The following is a 17,504-nucleotide window of genomic DNA, read 5'->3' as shown; positions in this document are numbered from 1 at the left end:
CCCTACAAATCTTATCCCTAGGTACAAAAATTATACTTTCCCGAACGGTGCATCACTCAGTCCTACATCAAATAACCCACGAGCAGCCTTTCACCGCGCATTTCGAGAACGGTGGACGGATATTTCAGGGTAGAAAACCAGAGCACTGCGCCCTGCATGTGGCTCTGGCACCCCATAAGAAAAGCCTCCCATCCTTCCGCACTGCTGCAGAAAGAATCCCAGTCACAAAGCAAGCGCTGAGGCACGAAGGAGACGGCGGGTTTTCTCGCGCCACCTCCCTCGAGGAGGGCCCATAGCCATTACAAAAGCAGGGACAGGACACCCGAGGACACCCGAGCCCTCCGCGCCCCCGCAAGAGCGGCCCCACCGTGGCGGGGCGGTCCGGCCTCCACGGGTGCCGGGCAGCGCCCTCCCGGGGCCGCGGGGCCCAGCGGAAGCCGCCCCCGCCCGGGGCCATGCGGCGCAGGCCGCTCGCTCGCCGCCGCGGGAGGCGGTGGGGGGGGCGCTCACCTGACGCGCAGCGCGGCAGGGCCGGCGCTCCGGGCTGTCCCCGGGGCCTTCCGGTGTTCGGCGAAGGCGCTACCGCTCCCGGCGCTGCGAACGCCTCAGCCGCTTCTACCGCGCCGAGGGGGCCAAGATGGCGGGCGGCCAAGCCGGCGCCGAGCGACGTCTGACGTCACCGCGCGCCCCGCCCACGCGCCGTCGCGCACGTGGCCGCGCCGTGCCGCAGTCGGGCGGGCGCGCGCGGGGGGGAGGGAGCGGGAGGGGGCGGAGCGCCCCCTACCGGGCGGGGCCGCCCATCCCCGCCCCGTCACCCCCCCCATCCAATCCCCTGTCCCTGTCGCCTTCCGCAGCCCAATCCCCATCCCTGTCCCCATCCCCTTAACCGTTCCTATCCCATCCCCATCTTATCCACATCCCATCTCCATTCCAGCCGCATCCCTGTCCCCACCTCTGTCCCCATAATCATCCCCGTAACCGTCTCCATCCTCATAACCATCCCCACCCACTCCAATCTTCATCCCCGTAACCACCCCCACCACATCCAATCCCTATCCATGTCCCCATCGCTTTTCCCATCCCCAAACCGATCCCTGTCCCTATCCCCATCCCCAAACCGATCCCTGTCCCTATCCCCATCCCCTTAACTATTCCCGCCCCAGCCACATCCTATCCCCATCCCCATCTCATCCACATCCCAATCCCCATCTCTGTCCCCATCCCCATAACCACTGCATCCAATCAACACCCCTGTCCCCATATGCAACCGGATCCCCATCCCTCTCCCCGTCCCCATCGCTTTCTCCATCCCCGTAACCACCCCCACCACATCCAATCCCTATCCATGTCCCCATCGCTTTTCCCATCCCCAAACCGATCCCTGTCCCTATCCCCATCCCCAAACCGATCCCTGTCCCTATCCCCATCCCCTTAACTATTCCCGCCCCAGCCACATCCTATCCCCATCCCCATCTCATCCACATCCCAATCCCCATCTCTGTCCCCATCCCCATAACCACTGCATCCAATCAACACCCCTGTCCCCATATGCAACCGGATCCCCATCCCTCTCCCCGTCCCCATCGCTTTCCCCATCCCCAGCTCAATCCTCATCCTATCTCATCTGCATCCCAACACCATTCCATCCCTGTCCCTGTCCCCATAACCATCCTCATAACCCTCCCCATAACCTTCCCCATCCCATCTGATCCCCATCACCTACCTCATCCTTAACCCCTTCCCCATCACATTCCCATCCCTATCCCCGTGCCCATGTGTGGGGCTGGAACTGCTCTGTGCCTGGTGCTGCTGTGCAGGAGGCTGCCTTGGGGCTGGTGGTGAGGGATGCCAAGTGTGCAGTGCTTGTCCACTGGTTTTGCAGAAAAAAATCTCAGATGAAGGCACCCACAGGCACATGGAGGAGCTCTGCCTTCTTGCCACGGGCTTTAGGGTTCCCAGCAAGCCTGAGGCTGTGCAGGCAATGTCAGGGGTGCTCACCCACTGCTATTTGTCACTGAGGGTGTTACTTCTTAGGAAAGGGCTCTTCCTCTCTGCCACAATGTGGGGTACTGGGTCCACTTGACTCCCCTGATACTTGATAACAAACCATTAAAAAATCCATCTGAGAAAACCATGGGGTTTATTTCTGGTTCCCTATTTCATATCCCAAAAGTTACCATACAAACACAAAGATTGGTACAGGTAATTTGATGGAGGAAGCTCTGGCTAGCCAGGGAGAAAGGCTGCCCCCCTGCACACCAGCCTGTCCCAAAAGGGCTCTTCCCAAAAGCCCTTTGAAGATCCACTCTGGTGCTGGCGCAGTGGGGGCACAGCCCATTTGGGGTCAATGCTCCATGCAGTAAAACGTTGGTGGGAGGAGGCCAGACACCAGGCAGTGCCGGTGACTCCTGCCAGCACTGGACCAGCTCCAGCCCTGCTGACACTACCCAGCAGCAGCACAGCTCCACACCATTCCCAGCTTGCCTGGGAATGCGCCCCACAAGGTTTCTTCTACAGCTGGGGACCTACCCAGGGGATCCAGCCTGGTCGGGGGTATTTAGAAAGGAGGAAACCTGCCATGAGAGCTGCTGACAGTGTCAGGAGGCACATCCAGCGCCGGCTGCTGGAGGCGAGGGAGGAGTCATCCACCACCCGAGTTCTCAAGGGCTTCAGTGTCCGCTGCCACTGAGTCAGGATGGCTTCTCTGGCCCCACTCCACTTTCCCTGTCCCACCAGTCGGTACTGATAGGGAGTGCAGGGACCAAAGAAGATGGCCAGGGCCAGACGGGGGTCTGTGAGGAGCAGCTTCAGCACGCTGGGCTTTACCCCAGCACATGATGCAATTTCGTCAGTGTAGCCGATAAAACTCATCTTCAAGTTCTCCCTCTTGGATGGATTCCTTGAGGAGGGCATAAAAGAAACAAAATCAAATAGCATCATCACATCTTGTTTCCTAGCTCCAAAGAAAGTCAAAAACTCTGGGCTCAAACCTGGGCTGAGCCCCAGCCTCTGGGACCGAGTTTCCTCAGCCCCAAATACACCTAAAGACACCCAATGAGCGCCTTTGGCTTGGTCCCCAGCAATAACCTGGGGCAGGGAATAGGCAAAAGCTTGTTTTGTCTCCACAAACCCTCAAAAACCATTCTACCATAATCCAGCAATCACTGGAATACCACAAATATCCACACTACGTCCTTCACTGAGGTTCAGAGTTTTTGACTGATTTTGAGAGGAAGAGGAGTAGACATTCACAGATAAGACTGCCAAGGGGACTGGGAAAAACTGGGAGATGCAGAAATCTTCCAGTGCTGGGAGGGACTTCCAGGATTTTTATGCTTGAGGCCTCACCTCCCTTGCAGGAGGGAGGATGTGAGCTGATTCTGCTTCTGTGAATTTGGGACTACCTTGAGTTTGTCTCCATTTCACCTTAGACTCTCATGTTTCTGTGTAACAGGATTTGTGAGGACAGTGTGCAAGCCTGCAATAGCCAGGGCTTCTGGTGACAACCTCTGTGGCTCTCTTTTGTCCCAGATTTTCATCCATGTCCTATGAACCAGCCCTGCCTGGCTGGCAGACCTACCCCAACCTGCCCCTTGCCAGCCCTGAGGTCCCCCTCCTTGCTCCCAAAAGCTGTTGCAAGCAGCACATCTGCTATCACCTCACCTGTCCCACAGTCTTGAAGACACATCTCAACCTCCTGTAGAACTGCAGTGCCAACAAGGCAGGACATCAGCTCCCACATAGACGATGGACAAGTTCCAGGCTTATATAATCCTCAAAAACTGCCTCCACCCCACCCCTTCCACCTGCATCCCCAGCTCCAGTGGGCTTTCAGGATGGGCCCCGGCCATGACCCCAGCACTCCTCACTGCCTGGAGCATGTTCAGAGAAGAGAAACGAGGATGGTGAAGGGGTTGGAGAACAAGCCTTATGAGGAATGGCAAAGGGAGCTGTGGTTGTATAACCTTGAGAAGACGATGCTGAGGGGTGACTTTACTGCTCTCTATAACTGCCTGAGAGGAGGTTGTAGAGAGGAGGGGGCTGGGCTCTTCTCCCAAGTGACAGGGGACAGGACAAGGGAGAATGGCCTCAAACTGCGCCAGGGGAGGTTCAGACTAAATATCAGAAAGAAATTTTTCACAGGAAGGGTCATTGGGCACTGGCTGCCCAGGGAGGTGGCTGAGTCACCATCCCTGGAGGTATTTAAAAGACGGGCAGATGAGGTGCTCAGGGACATGGTTTAGTGGCAGATAGGAATGGTTGGACTCAATGATTCAAGAGGTTTTCTCCAACCTGGTGATTCTAAGATTCTATGATTTGGGAGGGAGAAGCCACGAGATGGCACCCTTAGTTTGGAGGAAACCAAACCTCCATCCTGAGATGCTGTGAATGAGGGCATGGTTTTAGATGCCTGGCAGAGAGGAACTGCAGGTTCTGGGTCTTGCTGTAAGCTGCTCCAGAACATTATAACTCAGTGTCTTTCTCTGTTCTCCATAAAGGAGCCACAACAGCATCACCTCACTATGGGTGGTAAGGGAATAAATTCATCCATAAAGAGTTAGATATCCTAGTAGGGTCCCTTGCACAACTGCTGTAAGGACCCCCTTTTCCTGGGGTTATCTTGGCACACAGCACCTGTTGTGCTTGAAGTGTATCACACACCTACTGACTGGTGGCTTCTCCTTCAAAACATCAGCCATCATCTTGCTGGCGGGAGGGAGCTTGTTCCAGCCTGAGAAGAACAGAAAAACAGGAGATCTGAAAAAACACCTGAAGATGAAAAGTTCACCCCCTTCCCATACTCCCAGCCCCTTTATTGAGAGCATTTGTGCTTGCTGGTTACAACAGCATGTGTGGAGCAGCAGGGACATGGGGATGCCGCTGTTGAGGCAATGGCTACAGTGCTATTGATGCCCATGGCCACCATGGCCACTGTGATAGGAGCCAAAATATGCCTGAGGCTCTGTGGACAGCATGTCAGGCTGCCCCAAACCTCCCACCCCAGCAGATCCCTCATCCCTGCATCCCATCTCCCACCTGCAAAGATCCCTGTCACCCAGCGAGCCTGCATTTCTGATCCCACCATCACAGAGCCAGTCAGCTGGACTAAGCCAATGATGGCCAGCGTTGGCTTTTCCAGTTGGGGAAGGAAGATGCGCTTATAGAGGGAACGGTTATCGTCGATGAGACTCCGAACAGACTCATCAAGGAAGGGAAAAGAGAAGTTGTATCCCGTGGCAAAGAGCACCACATCAATGTTTTCTTCAGCTGTCCCATCTTCAAAAAGAGCAGAGTTTTCAGTGAACTCCTTCACTTTTGGTTTCAAGATGACAGTCCCAGAGAGGAGGCAAAAAGGCAGCTCTTCGTTAACAATTATCTTAAAGTTGGAGCTTGCAAGTGGAAAAGAAGAGGACAGCAATGTTAGCATCTGTGAAGGACCCAAAACATCTTTCGAGGCCAGAGTTCCCTTCCAATGGTTTGCTATTCCACAAATATCCCCTGAGATTAAAAATTAAAGATTTAATGCCATTAAAACCCCTTGACCAACCAACAAAACAGTCAGAAAAAAACCACCTTTTTGTGGAAGCCAAGCCATAGTTCGCATGGTTAAACCATGAATTGAACTTCCGAAACCTGATCCTGTTGGTAAGGGCTGATGGGAGAAGCCAAGTGAGAAAGTGGTTGAAGCGGGTGGTGTTGACCATGTCACAGGGGAAGCCATGATCTGAGACTCGACTGATCACCCACGTGCTGCTCCTGGTGCTGAGGAACACCTAGGGGGGAAGGCAGGTCTCAATCCTTCTGCCCAGACATCTCATTGCCAATTTTTGCCCCAAATGGCAAATGCTACCTCCTGTGCTTGGGTGCTGAGAGGGTTACACCAAGGGAAAGAGCTAGTATCCAGATACACCAAACAGTTCATGGTTTGCTTCTGCAAAGATCCCACCACTGCTGAACAGCCACTTTGCTCTTCAGGTGGCCCAAACCCTCGAGGAATTGCAGAGCTTCTTCAACTACCCCTAATATAAAGGTCTATTTACTGAGAAACACAGTAGGCAAAGCTTTCTGTGCATGTCGCAGGCCACTGGCTCTTGTGGCCCCTGGCTGGGCTGGGCACCACCACGGAGCCATACCTTTGCAGCCACATGGCTCAGTTCCACGGAGAGATCGCCACCGGTGTTGCCGATGCCAACCACGAGGACCCGCTTTCCCCGGAAAGCGTCTACATCTTTGTATCCCAGGCTGTGGAGGTACTGGCCTTTGAAGAGAGTGTCAATACCTAGGCAGAGAGCAGGGAGCAACTCCTACTAACAGCATCTTGCCCCAGTCTCATGACCATACAAACTCTGACCCTCCAGCTCCCACCTCTGCTTGCTGCTGAGAATCCCATGGAGGTATTGGCTTCTTGGGTGATGCCACCCTGCTGCACCTCCTTGGCTTGGTCTTACTTCGCAAATTCTTATGCAGGAGCCTGGCTGCATATTTATGAGGCATTTTTCCCATTCCTGGGAGCGCTTCCTGCCATTCCCATGGGGTGAAGGTCTCACCTGCCCCAGTATGGGGGCTACATGGAGCAGGCAGGCTCGTAGAGGAAATTGCAGCCAAGAGACCCATGGGTGCTGGGTGAAACCCTGAGGGGAAGCCCCAGGCCACCCCACCACCCGTGCCAAAGCACGGCTTACCTGGGAAAGAAGCCAATGGTAAGTAGGGCTCCTGGTAATGGCCAGTGCAAACCATGATGGCATCGAAGATGTGCGACTCCTGGACACCATCAGTCTCAGTGACCACCTCCCACTGGCCTGAGGTGGTGAAATCTGGGCGCTTCATCACGCTGAGAGCTGTCGTCTTGCACCAAAGCCCAACAAAACAGCAGTCAGGGACTATGTCCCATTTTGGAGAGTACCTGCCTGCTAAGGGCTGGGACTGCTGGGGGCAGGCTAGGTCCCTGGAGAGCAGCATGTCAACTCTGAAGCTGTTAAATCTCACCCTGCACCTTTCCTCTGGTGATTGCACTGGCAATCACTGGGTGCACCAGGCAGCCCACATTTGAGTAGCACAATTTACAATATGGAGCCAAAAAGGCTGTGTTCAGGACATTGAAAGGCATGTGATCCTTGCTGGATCACACCCAGCATTGTCCTGCCCCACCCAGATGATGCCCTGGTATCTGCAGTCACAACTGGCCCTTCTCCCTGTTGCATTTGGGGTCCCTGCTCACCTTGAAGCGTATGTGCTGCAGGAGATCAAAATTCTTGGCATACATCCGAAAGTACTCCAGGAGAAGACTGTGGGGTAGGTAACTGGGAAAATCCTCTGGGCAGGGGAAGTCACTGAAGCAGGACATCTCCTTGGAGGTGTTGGTGATAACCGAACGGTACACACTGACCCTCCCACTGTCCGTGGAGTCCTGTGTGAAATCAGCGATGCTGTTTACAGGTGTGCGGGGAAGGACTTGCTCCCCTCAAAGTATTTGGGAATTTTTCCTCCTTTTATTCAGATAGAAGAAATAAACCAGGACTAGCTCCCAGTGGCCATGACTTCTGCTCCCTCCACCTCCACCCCAGAGGTGGTGGGAGCCCAGTGCCTGGGGCAGGGAGCATTGTCACACTTTCGTCTTTGCGGTAGGCACAGAGCATCTGGAAGAGGGGACAAACCCAGGGCCAATCCTCCCCACGCAGGCAGAGCTCACTGACCGTGTAGCGCCAGACCCCCCCGATGTCCTCGCTCTTCTCGAAGCAGGTGGGCTCCAGCCCCTCGTCTAGGCAGCACTTGATGGAGGCCAACCCGCTGGCCCCAGCCCCAATGATGGCCACACGCTGCACCATGCCGTCCTGCAGCAGGCGTTGGCCAAGGAACTGGAAATCAAACAGCCCAGTGGTTACCAAAACACCAGTCCCTTCCTCCCATCCCTAGGAAAACACTGCTTGTCTTCTCTGGTTGTAGGTGTCCGTGGAGAACAGTCCTTGGAGAAAGTCATTGCCAGCTTCTGATTTAAGCACTGAAGGTGGATGCTGCTCATTACCCACTGGGGGCCCAGTGATTCCCCGCTTGCAGGGGTGGGGGAAAGGAGGCACTTTTAATCCTTGCTGGACTGCTGCTTCTATGTTTTCTCTTTCCTGGCCCAAACAAGGGAGTGCAAAGGCAGTTCGCAGCTGTCTGCTTCTGCCTGCACAAAGGCATCCACCTGAAACCTTTTCAAGAAAGCATTTCAGCTAAGCTGGCTTGTTTTCACGCTTTCCTTTTTAGTTTCTCATTAAACAGCATTCTCTTGAAAACAGAAAGTTTTTTTCTGTTTTTAAAAAAAGGGATGCCTGGCTGAGCAGGAGCCCAGCACTGCGATTCATGAATTAGACAGCACTGTGGAAGGGCAGCTGGGATTACAGAAAATACAAAAGCTAAGAAACCCAGGAAATGCAGGTTATTGATGGGAGAAACTCAAAGCTTGGCGTGTGCAAACTGACCTGCACCGAGTTTGACTGGAAAGCAAAGAAACTAGGGAAAAGAATGAACCCGTATGAACTTAGATTAGATAACAAACAACTCCTGCTGCAAAGCCTGAAGGAAGAGTCATTTACAGCTTTTGTGTCAAAAGAGCAAGTTAACTTGAACGGGAGCTGGAGGAAGATGCAGAAATACAGGGAAAAGCAAGGGGGATGCAGTTCACACTCCCTTCCCCACCTTCCACCCCCAGAAGCCAGTTGCTCCCAGCCTGAGGTTCTCAGGACAGGACAAGATCAGGGCAGGACATACCGACACTTGCTTGCTTCCTTTTTCCGGAGCCTTCCGTGGCTTTGGGAAAGGGCAGCAACATGCCCAGGGTGCTGAAGCCACCCCTCTTTACCAGTGCTGCCTATGGATGCCTTTGCTCCGGAGGGTCCCAGTGACGCCCCCTCTCCCCACACCAGCAGTGAGGCGAAGCCAGTAGTGAACGCCAAACCCCTGGAGACCCAGCTGCCTGCTTTTAAAGCCTGCAAAACCCAGACGGATAGAAGCAAGGAACAAACCTTGGTGAGGCAACACTGTGCCTTTGCTGCTTGGGCTTCGGCTGAACTTTACTTCAAGTTTCTCTAGACGCAGATTTAAAGGAGAGGCTGAAGTCCAGGCAGCTCACCACGGCCCTTGCACTACTGACCTTTACACCCAAGCTTCCCAGTACTGCTCTGTTTAAATGCACCAGCAGAAATTTCTCAACTTCCCTGCAGAGGTGTCGGTGGAAATCCAAACTGTAATCCCAGGGCGTCTGTTCTTACAAGGACTCCCACACTGCAGCTCAGCGCTGCCCCATCCCTGGCAGCAGCTTGGGGTTAGAATCATAGAATCATAGAATCACAGAATAACTAGGTTGGGTTGTCCTGATCCATCCCCCTGTGCGCTGCCTGTGCTGGGTAGGCACTTGCTTGGCATCCCAGGGAAGTCAGTAAAGCGCGGTCCCTTTGCCCACATGCCAGCAGACAGCATGGATGGGGATCATGGTGCACAGCATAGCCTAATTTTTGGTGGTCAGTGAAAGTCCCTGCAGCCCCAGGTTTGTGGGTTGCCCACAGCATCTCCTGACTCGGCCCCAGCCCAGGCATAACCCCTGCCAGCTCTTTCCGTGCACACAGCGGGACAACAAGACGGTGGCCTGCAGCATGCTCCTGCCACAGCCAAGGAAATTTTATTAACTGAAAGTCTCTCTACACATAAAACAAAGCCCCAGGATCGTGGTGTGTGTGTGTGTGTGTGTGCAGGGAAGGGGTGTTGCGAGTGCTCAGCCCCACAGGGTACCAGCACCAGTCTCGGAGGGAACAAACCCCCGCAGCCAGGGCTCTACTGCTGGAAAAATGCACCAATCCAACCCAGACTGGGATTTTTGTGTCACAGGATTTAAGACTGGAAGAAGGGACAGCCTGACCTGTATTACTCAGCCTAGACAACCTCTTGCTGGACTAAAGACCCTAGATCCTGTCTAATTCGGGACAGGGCCAGACAACATGCTTCTTTCTGGCTGTGACACCCAAAGCTATTTTTCCTGGTCTTGTCCCTGCTTCTCCTAGCCGGTGTGGTCTGGCCATGGCCATGTTACCCAGTTGTGCCGCACAGCCCTGCTCTGCTCACAGCAGCAGGCAGAAGAGCAGCAGAGGGGCAATAAATGCTGGGGGGAGGCTGGCATCTTTGGCTAATTAGGTCTGCAAAGCTGGGGTGAGCTGGAGCAACGAGATGTTTGTGTGGCTGGGTAAAACTTTAAATTTCTTGTGATCTGAAAAAATTCCTTTCACTGTGGTACCCTGTGGCACCCAAAGACAAGGAAAAAAAAAACCCAACCAGGCTCTGTATTCTACTGGAAACCAAAAAACAGGGCAGCTAGGAGCAGGAGGAACCCCATCATAGTCAGGAGAGAAGGGCAGAGGCTGGAGGATCTGGCAGGGACTCGTGTTCTAGTGGGCTTCAGAGTCCGGTCCCACTGGGTGAGGATGGCCTGGCATGCCCCCTCCCAGCATCCAGGGCCCTGCAGCCGGTACTGGTAGGGGCTGCAGGGGCCAAAGAAAACGGTGAGGGCCAGCTGGGGGTCCTTCAGGAGCAGGCTCAGCATACTGGGCTTGGCACCAATGAAGGAGGCGATCTTGTCCATGTAGACCAGCCAATCGATTTTGAGGACTTCATCATAGGTCAGACCAAACCTTAATGTATTAGAGAAGAAAAAAGGAGAAGGGATTGGTGTCAACAGGTCTGAGAGAAACTAGAGGTCTGATATTCTGCATCCCCCGTTGTTATTGCATCTGGAGGCAACTGGGTTCATCTTAAGAAAGGACTGGGTGTACATGCAGAGGGAACCTGTCTCTGTGGGCCCAAATCTTGTCCGTGACACAGCATGTGTAAAGTGGTGCTAGGTCTGGTACACACCTTTTGCATGCACTTCAGCTGGTCTTTCACTTCATCACCCACACGTTATACCTGCTCCCCCCGCTTCACCTTGGTGGACCTTTTCTAAAACACGTTGTCAGACCAGTTGGGTTTTTTTTTTGAAGTTGTTTTCCCTTTGCTCTGCAGAGGAGTAATGTGTATCGTGAAGAAGGTGGCACCCTTCACTTTTCCTCATATTCATTTCTGCCAAGAACTGGAAAAATGTGTGGTGTATTGGGTAATGGCTTCCAGTTCACCTCCTCTGCAAGATTCAGAGCTTCACGTCCCACCTTCAGTGGATGGAAAAAAGTCATGTGTGTTTAGCCTTGTACTGTACAGCAGTAGTTCTGTGCAATTTTGCATTTCATTCTTCTATAGATTTTCTCCTATAGTTGTTGAACCATGTATTAGTATAGCACCTGGTTTCCTATTCTTATTTCATTCAATTCCTAATATGTCTTAGCCTTTACTTTGGCATTTTGCCTGCCCATGAACTACATTCTGCTGAGTTTAGACACCTATTCACAGTGAGACAGATCACCATGCCGAGAGGTGAAACAGTTTTATGTGCTCCTCAGCTTGGCTTATTTTATTTCCTTGCTGAATTAGTACCATCAGGTTACCCAGCATTAGTACCATTGAGATATTAGTGTTAGCTAATTAGTGTTAGCTAATTAGCATTAATTAATGCTAATTAACATTAGCATTTAGTACCATCAGGGTACCCAGAGTTACCAGGGGACCTTGGCCACACTACCCCAACTCTCAAGCAAGGTTTAGTCTCAACCACCCTGAATGAATTTCTGCTCATCATCAACATGCAAAATGTCAGTGTCAAATCAACGGTTATGTTGGCTCAGTTCAAGTGAATAAAAGGTTGTCTGATCTGGGCATCTCCACCTCACCTCTACTATCAGGGAGGAGCCGCAGAGTGTGAGCCTACATGTTGCTGCCCCACAAACTCCAGAGGCTTCTCAATCCACTGAGGAACCCTTAGGGCTCTGGGGAATAGCTTACCATTTCACTTGGTTTTTGCTCTTCTCATATACTTCCTTCTCCATGACAGACTGAGGGGGTAGCTGACATAAGCCTAGAAGAAAAAGAGGAAAGTGTTCTGCAGTTTAACTCTTGGCAGGAACCTGTAAACTCATTCAGTGGTGCAAGTCCTTCCCTGGGAGGACAGGAAAGCCTCCTTGCTCAGATTCAGCTTGGCAGTGGCAATTCTGCCAGAGACCAGCCTTCTGCAGTGATACAAATTCACCCGTACTTTTTCCTGCTCTTACAGATTTGTGCTTACTTTAGAGAGAAAGTACTATCTAGAACAACCTGGTTTAGATCATGGGTTGTAGGCTCAGACACAGGACCACACATCAGCTGAGTCACAGTAAGAAATGGAGCACACGCTCTTGGCTTAAAGCAGGCAGGACACAAAACATTAGCTTAAAAACATCAGCTTAGTGGGCAAAAAAAAAAAAAGGGATTTAAGGTAGATATCATGAACTTGCATGTAGCTTGGAGCTAGCATGCACTCATGTTGCTATAACTCAACTGAAGTGGAATAACTTGGGAAGCCTGAGCCCTAGAAATGCTCCCTTGTCCACTTCAAAGTGAGCTGCTTAACTCTGAGGTCTTCAGGGACAGAAATGCCACTTGGTGCATAGATGGGACCAGACTTGTTCAGTCAAAACTGCATTTTGATACACAGGGGAGCTCACGTTAACTCTCCTACCTTTAAAGACACGGGTCACCCAGCGCGCTTGTATCTCTGTCACAGGCATGATGCCTCCAAGTGGCTTGATCAGCCCAAGGATGGCCAGGGTGGGCCTGTGCAGGTGGGTTGGAAACACATATTCGTAGAGGGATGCATGCTTGTTTTCCACCTTGACGACTTCTTCTTCTAGGAATGGGAAAGAAACTTTGTAGCCTGTGCAGAAGACAACGATATCAATGGGCTCCTCTTCAGGGCAGTTATGAAAAACAACTGAGTTGACCTTGAACTCCTTCACGCCTGGTTTGATGGTGATCCTCCCTGTCAGGATGTAGCTTGGAAGGTCATCGTTCAGTACGGGCTCGCGCACCCGGCAGCTGTGGAGAGCCGAGAGTCTCTGAGCATTGGAGACCTGCCAAGTGTCCTGCTCCTCCCCCTGGGCACTCCAGCCACACAACTCCCTGGTGTCATTTGCTCTGAGCGGACAACCCTGCCTTCCCTCTCTCCAAACAATGACATTTTTCACCCTTGTACAAATGTCACCCTGTCCCGCAGCCTGAGTGACTCGTGGACATCTGCTGTCTCCTTGCTTTGTTCACTCAACTACTCTTTAAACCGTCTCTTTTCAGAGCTGATCCATGCTTTAAGCTTTCCTCCTCCTCTTTTCCCAGGGAGTCTCATGAGAACAACTCCTCCTGGTCCTTCCTGGGCTTTTTCAGTGTGCTCTGTCTTGCACCACATAAGGGCACTACAGCTTATCTTCTCCTGCTGGGCTACAAACTCCCCACTGCAGGTTACCCTATTCTGGGAGTTGGATACTGCACTGGTTGATGTAAATTGCTGGAGATCTCCTCTCTTCCCACAGCACAAGCCCCACCAGGAAGTACCTGTTCTCTGGTTGAAGGCCATAGTTTTCATGATTGAACCTCTGGTTCACCTTGTAGTTAATAAAACTCCGTGAAAGGATTCCAGGGAGGTTGTTTCTAATCAGGTTCATAAGACGAGTGTTGAAAACCATGTCCCATGGGTAGCCATGGTCGAACACGCGGCTGAGCAGCCAGGCACCTCGGCCAGTGCTAATTGTCACCTGGGAGAGTGTGGAGAATCAATGATTTTGGGTGATGAATTTACTGCTTCGCCTTTCTATAGTAACCCCAGAGGGGCACAGCACAGATAGCTATACAATGAAAGAGCGGCAACAGCATCTTTAAGTACTTCTGGTGTCTGGAGACTGAGGCGAAACAGGTGAGAAGAAAACAAGCAGCTTGCTTACAGCATAGGTTTTTGACCAAGAAAAACAGGTTCAGAAATACTATTTGGACACCATGCAGGATAAACCCAATTTGCTGTCCCTGCAGTGATGGCAAACTGAGCTATTGCCATGCTGGAGCACCACCCTCCCTGCACCCCTGGAGTGGCTGGGTGGTGGTACCTTCGCAGCTACACGGCTGGCCTCCACCGCAATGTCCACTCCTGAATTGCCCATGCCAACCACGAGGACCCTCTTCCCATGAAACACATCGGGATGCTTGTACTGCCGGCTGTGAAAGTACTGGCCTTGGAAGAGCTCGATGCCTTGGGGAGAAAGAAACAAAGCGTTTCCTTCCTTGAGCATTCATGGGTTTTATTGGGAAGCAATCCAGATAGCAAGAGCAAGGAAGGGCAATCACTGGCCAGCGGGCACTTAGGAAGGTCCAGCCCTCTATCCCTTGCGCAGAACTGGTGCTTCCTCTCCAAAATGGGATCTTGCCCATCCCTGTGCAGCAGTGAACAGGGACACTTGTGCTGAGTGGGACATGGAAGATGGTTATGTGCAAGACCTGTGGTGGTGCAGTCTCAGGATTCAGCTCTTACAAGATGGGGATGCAAAGGTTCAGAAAAGCCACTAAGCCTCTTATCCTGTCCTACAAGCAGCTTCAGAAAGCACTCAATACCACTGATGACAAGGCAACCCTCTCTATGTGGAGCACTGGGGGGATTCCATCACAGCAGTGATGGAAACAGCCCTATCAAACATGATGTAACTTCACTGAGAGGATCTTGTTCCATCTTGTGTACAGTACAGACAGTTTCCCTGAGGCTAAACCATCCTGCCTTGGAAGTTTGCTCTAAAAGGGCCAGTGCCTGCAAAGACAAAGCTGTTGAAGCATGAGGATGTATTGCAGTTCATCCAGGAGTTTTGAAAAGCAGAAGCAAGGAAAGGAAGGAAGCACTGTCCCAAGGAACTGCCAGCCCTTCTCTACCCAGCCCCTGGAAGTAACCACAGGCAGTCACATATTGTACCGGGAAAACAGTGCAGGGGGAGGGATGGCTCGGAGAAATTGCCACTGCAAACCATAATGGCATCAAAGATGTGCGATGTCTGCTTCCCATCTGCCTCTGTGACCACATCCCACTGGCCTGTGGTGGCAAAGTCGGGGTGTTTCCGGATGCTGATGACAGTGGTCTGAAACATGGAAGCCAAGTGGAATCACCACCAGTGCTCAGCACACATGGGGAGCAGGGCGGTGCCAGAGCACCCATCACTCACCCCAAATCTGATGTGTTCCTGGAGGCTGAAGTGCTTGGCATAGCGCCTGAGGTAGTCCAGGAGCCGAGCATTGGGCAGAAACACTGGAAAGTCCTCGGGGTAGGGGAAGTCAGAGAACGCTGACATCTCCTTCGAGGTGTTGCTGATGACCGATGGGTAGAGGCTTGGTCGGCCAGCCTCAATGTGCTCCTGGCATAGCAACCCAGGGTGCATCAGCCCTGCTGCCCTTCTCCTGGTCACAGGGAGTGCACCTGGGAGAGGTCAGCACCCAGCAAGCTCTTGCACACCTTTCCCACCTGTTGGAACCCAATTGAACCCACTCCCCAGCCTGCAAAGCTGCAGCTCCCATGGGAAGGAGGGCAGGCACCGCCGACTCACCGTGTAGCGCCAGAGCCCCCCGATGTCCTGGCTCTGCTCAAAGCAGGTGGGCTCCAGCCCTTCATCTAGGCAGCACTTGGTGGCTGTCAGCCCGCTGACACCTGCACCTACCACCGCCACTCTCATCCCTGCTGTGTCCACCAGGAACCTAGGCTGCCAACAGGGCTCAACCTGGGAGAAATCCCACAGATGGTCACTACCCTTTCAGGGAGCAGCTGCTGGCATACCCTCCACGCAGGATTTCTCTACATGCCACCTCAAATCTTCATTCTCTTTGCCAAAATTCTGGGCTCTTAATTCACAAACTAGATTAAATGCCTTTAAATGTTCTTTTTCTTTAATTTTTTTTTTTTTAATTAAATCTATCCACTTTTAAAGTGTGCTTGCCGTGCTGCTTTCAAAACCCTGCAGCTACCCTGGAACTTGCTTTGAAAGTTAAGCCACAAATCACTGCCACCTTTTATCTAAAAGTTGTGTTTAAACTATGCCTCCTTATCAGCTTTGCAAATATTTGTGGTTTATCTCTGGAAATCTGCCCCTGCCTTTCTTAGAAAAGAAAAGAAAACATGCATGGGGTCTATTCAGTCCCTGCCTCTCTGGCTGGGTCTTGTCCCCCATCCCCATGGAAGATGCTGCAGGCTCTGGCACGGCCACTGAGGCCATCAGAGGAGCTGTGGGTGCAGCACACCTTGGCTTTAGGGATGCTTTTGTGTCTGTCACCCAAAGCTACTTTGCTGGGGAGGTCTGGGGTGGACAGACAGGTTTTCAGGGCTGCAAAAATCTCAACCCCAGGGCAGCAGCCCCTGGGTCAATGTCCAGCCTTTTAAGGACCAGAATCTTTCCTGATAATGCTGGGCAGTGAAACAAAGGGTGATGGCCACATGGCATAGCTCGGGCTGGACATTGCTGGGGCAGAGGCCATCACACAGGTGCCCTGGGAGAGCTGTTCCAAGCTCTGGTTTAACCCCAGCACCCACAGGGAGCATCCTGCTTGGCTGAGTTATTAACCCAGTGCACTGCAACTGCACTATGGCCAGGAGACACCAGCTCCTCTGCCTGAGAGCCTCTTCCAGCTTCCACCAGACACACGGGATGATGTATTCACCAGAAAAAAAAGGATTCAGTACGAAAACAGGGTCAGCTTTTTCTGCAAAACATCAAATTAACCATGGGCAATTTCAATTTTTAGTGGGAAGGCAGCACCTAATGAATATTCCACTTTACAAGGTTGGACTTTTTATTTTTTTAAACGAAGAAAGCACTAGCAAAAGCTGCTCTTTTTTTTTTCGCTGGTATAGGTGGGGGCTTTTTTGCATGGTGGCAGTTAACTTATGCCAAACATCTCCCAGTTACATATTAATCTAATACCCTACCCTTTTGCAGAGAAGCTAGAAATACCATCCAAGAAACGCTGTCTGTGCTACCCTGTGCCTGTTGCTGCCACACTTCCCATGGTGCCCCTGCAATATTTGTAACAGCTAATCTCAGAAGTCTAATGCTGTGGCATGCTTGTATGGGGCAGGGAGGGATGGAAAGGCTTTGCAGCCCGTTGGGAACACTTACCTCTCAGCCTTGACTGCCTGAGCTCTGTCTCACCACTGCTGCTGCGCGGAGAGTACTTATTGCTCCTGATTTATAGGCGAGATGCAGGCACTCCCACAGCAGTTGCACAACTGGAGTTTGCAAACAGGAGTGGCTGGACTCCCCTGCCATGGTGCAGGGTGAGCCAGACGGCCCTGCTGATGATTCCTAAAGGGGGAATCAAATGGGTGGGAGAGATGGAAGTTGTCCTGTTCTGTTCCACAGTCATGAAAGGAGGACTTCTTTGTGCGGGGGCAGCTCCAGCTGTGGGATGTTTTCACTTGCCTTCCAAAAGGGGCCTGAAGCAGCCAATGGACAGCAGGGTTTTGGCAGGACTTTGCACCCAATGTGCCTTCCAAAAAAGAGAGCTGGTTTTGCAGTCACTGCTCATGGGGTATGGAGGCTGCATCGTGCCAACAGCCA

General features: G+C 52.3%; 3 protein-coding genes across 19 annotated transcripts in view; all 3 read right to left on the bottom strand.

Annotated features, from left to right (window-relative positions):
* Window positions 1-658, bottom strand: part of PRRC2C (proline rich coiled-coil 2C) — a 77,520-nt gene extending 76,862 nt beyond the window's left edge. For all 15 annotated transcript variants that reach the window (XM_069862373.1, XM_069862384.1, XM_069862377.1 and 12 more), the window contains exon 1: window positions 511-658. The gene's annotated coding sequence lies outside the window, so the exon portion shown is untranslated. The remainder of the gene's footprint in view (window positions 1-510) is intronic.
* A 1,482-nt stretch (window positions 659-2,140) lies between these two features.
* LOC138723421 (dimethylaniline monooxygenase [N-oxide-forming] 4-like) lies at window positions 2,141-9,301 on the bottom strand. Of its 3 annotated transcripts, none has more exons than XM_069862404.1 (9): window positions 9,006-9,301; window positions 7,695-7,856; window positions 7,220-7,408; window positions 6,684-6,846; window positions 6,135-6,280; window positions 5,575-5,774; window positions 5,038-5,390; window positions 4,663-4,732; window positions 2,141-2,899 (listed from the first exon to the last, which is right to left on the bottom strand). In XM_069862404.1, exons 2-9 carry the CDS (start codon window positions 7,824-7,826, stop codon window positions 2,512-2,514), a joined length of 1,641 nt encoding a protein of 546 aa, XP_069718505.1. In that variant the 5' UTR covers window positions 7,827-7,856; window positions 9,006-9,301; the 3' UTR covers window positions 2,141-2,511. The 3 variants fall into 3 exon arrangements, 2 of the variants coding, with proteins under 2 accessions (XP_069718505.1, XP_069718504.1); XM_069862403.1 differs by lacking the exon at window positions 9,006-9,301 and adding an exon at window positions 8,752-8,908; XR_011337867.1 differs by lacking the exon at window positions 9,006-9,301 and adding an exon at window positions 8,752-8,908 and having other exon boundaries at window positions 2,776-2,899; window positions 4,518-4,732.
* Window positions 9,302-9,654: 353 nt separating this feature from the next.
* Window positions 9,655-17,150, bottom strand: FMO1 (flavin containing dimethylaniline monoxygenase 1). Its single transcript, XM_069862405.1, has 9 exons — window positions 17,064-17,150; window positions 15,501-15,671; window positions 15,123-15,311; window positions 14,876-15,038; window positions 14,025-14,167; window positions 13,480-13,679; window positions 12,614-12,969; window positions 11,902-11,974; window positions 9,655-10,661 (listed from the first exon to the last, which is right to left on the bottom strand). Exons 2-9 carry the CDS (start codon window positions 15,624-15,626, stop codon window positions 10,319-10,321), a joined length of 1,593 nt encoding a protein of 530 aa, XP_069718506.1. The 5' UTR covers window positions 15,627-15,671; window positions 17,064-17,150; the 3' UTR covers window positions 9,655-10,318.
* Between the last annotated feature and the right edge of the window lie 354 nt (window positions 17,151-17,504).

Source organism: Phaenicophaeus curvirostris, chromosome 8 (genome assembly GCF_032191515.1).
Source record: "Phaenicophaeus curvirostris isolate KB17595 chromosome 8, BPBGC_Pcur_1.0, whole genome shotgun sequence".
NCBI lineage: Eukaryota > Metazoa > Chordata > Aves > Cuculiformes > Cuculidae > Phaenicophaeus > Phaenicophaeus curvirostris.
The sequence above is the reverse complement of the archived record's forward strand: the minus strand, read 5'-3'. Positions and strand labels throughout refer to the sequence as shown.

What these genes read in the sequence shown, in the direction of transcription:
- LOC138723421 (XM_069862404.1), bottom strand. Translation starts at nt 7,826, where the DNA reads ATGGTGCAGCGTGTGGCCATCATTGGGGCTGGGGCCAGCGGGTTGGCC. An exon ending in TGAGCCATGTGGCTGCAAAG is followed by an intron (nt 5,775 to 6,134) that starts GTATGGCTCCGT and finishes CTTCCCCCCTAG; the next exon opens with GTGTTCCTCAGCACCAGGAG. An exon ending in GAGAAGCCACCAGTCAGTAG is followed by an intron (nt 2,900 to 4,662) that starts GTGTGTGATACA and finishes GCCCTCCTCAAG; the next exon opens with GAATCCATCCAAGAGGGAGA.
- FMO1 (XM_069862405.1), bottom strand. Translation starts at nt 15,626, where the DNA reads ATGAGAGTGGCGGTGGTAGGTGCAGGTGTCAGCGGGCTGACAGCCACC. An exon ending in CCAGCCGTGTAGCTGCGAAG is followed by an intron (nt 13,680 to 14,024) that starts GTACCACCACCC and finishes ACACTCTCCCAG; the next exon opens with GTGACAATTAGCACTGGCCG. An exon ending in GGCCTTCAACCAGAGAACAG is followed by an intron (nt 12,970 to 13,479) that starts GTACTTCCTGGT and finishes GGCTCTCCACAG; the next exon opens with CTGCCGGGTGCGCGAGCCCG.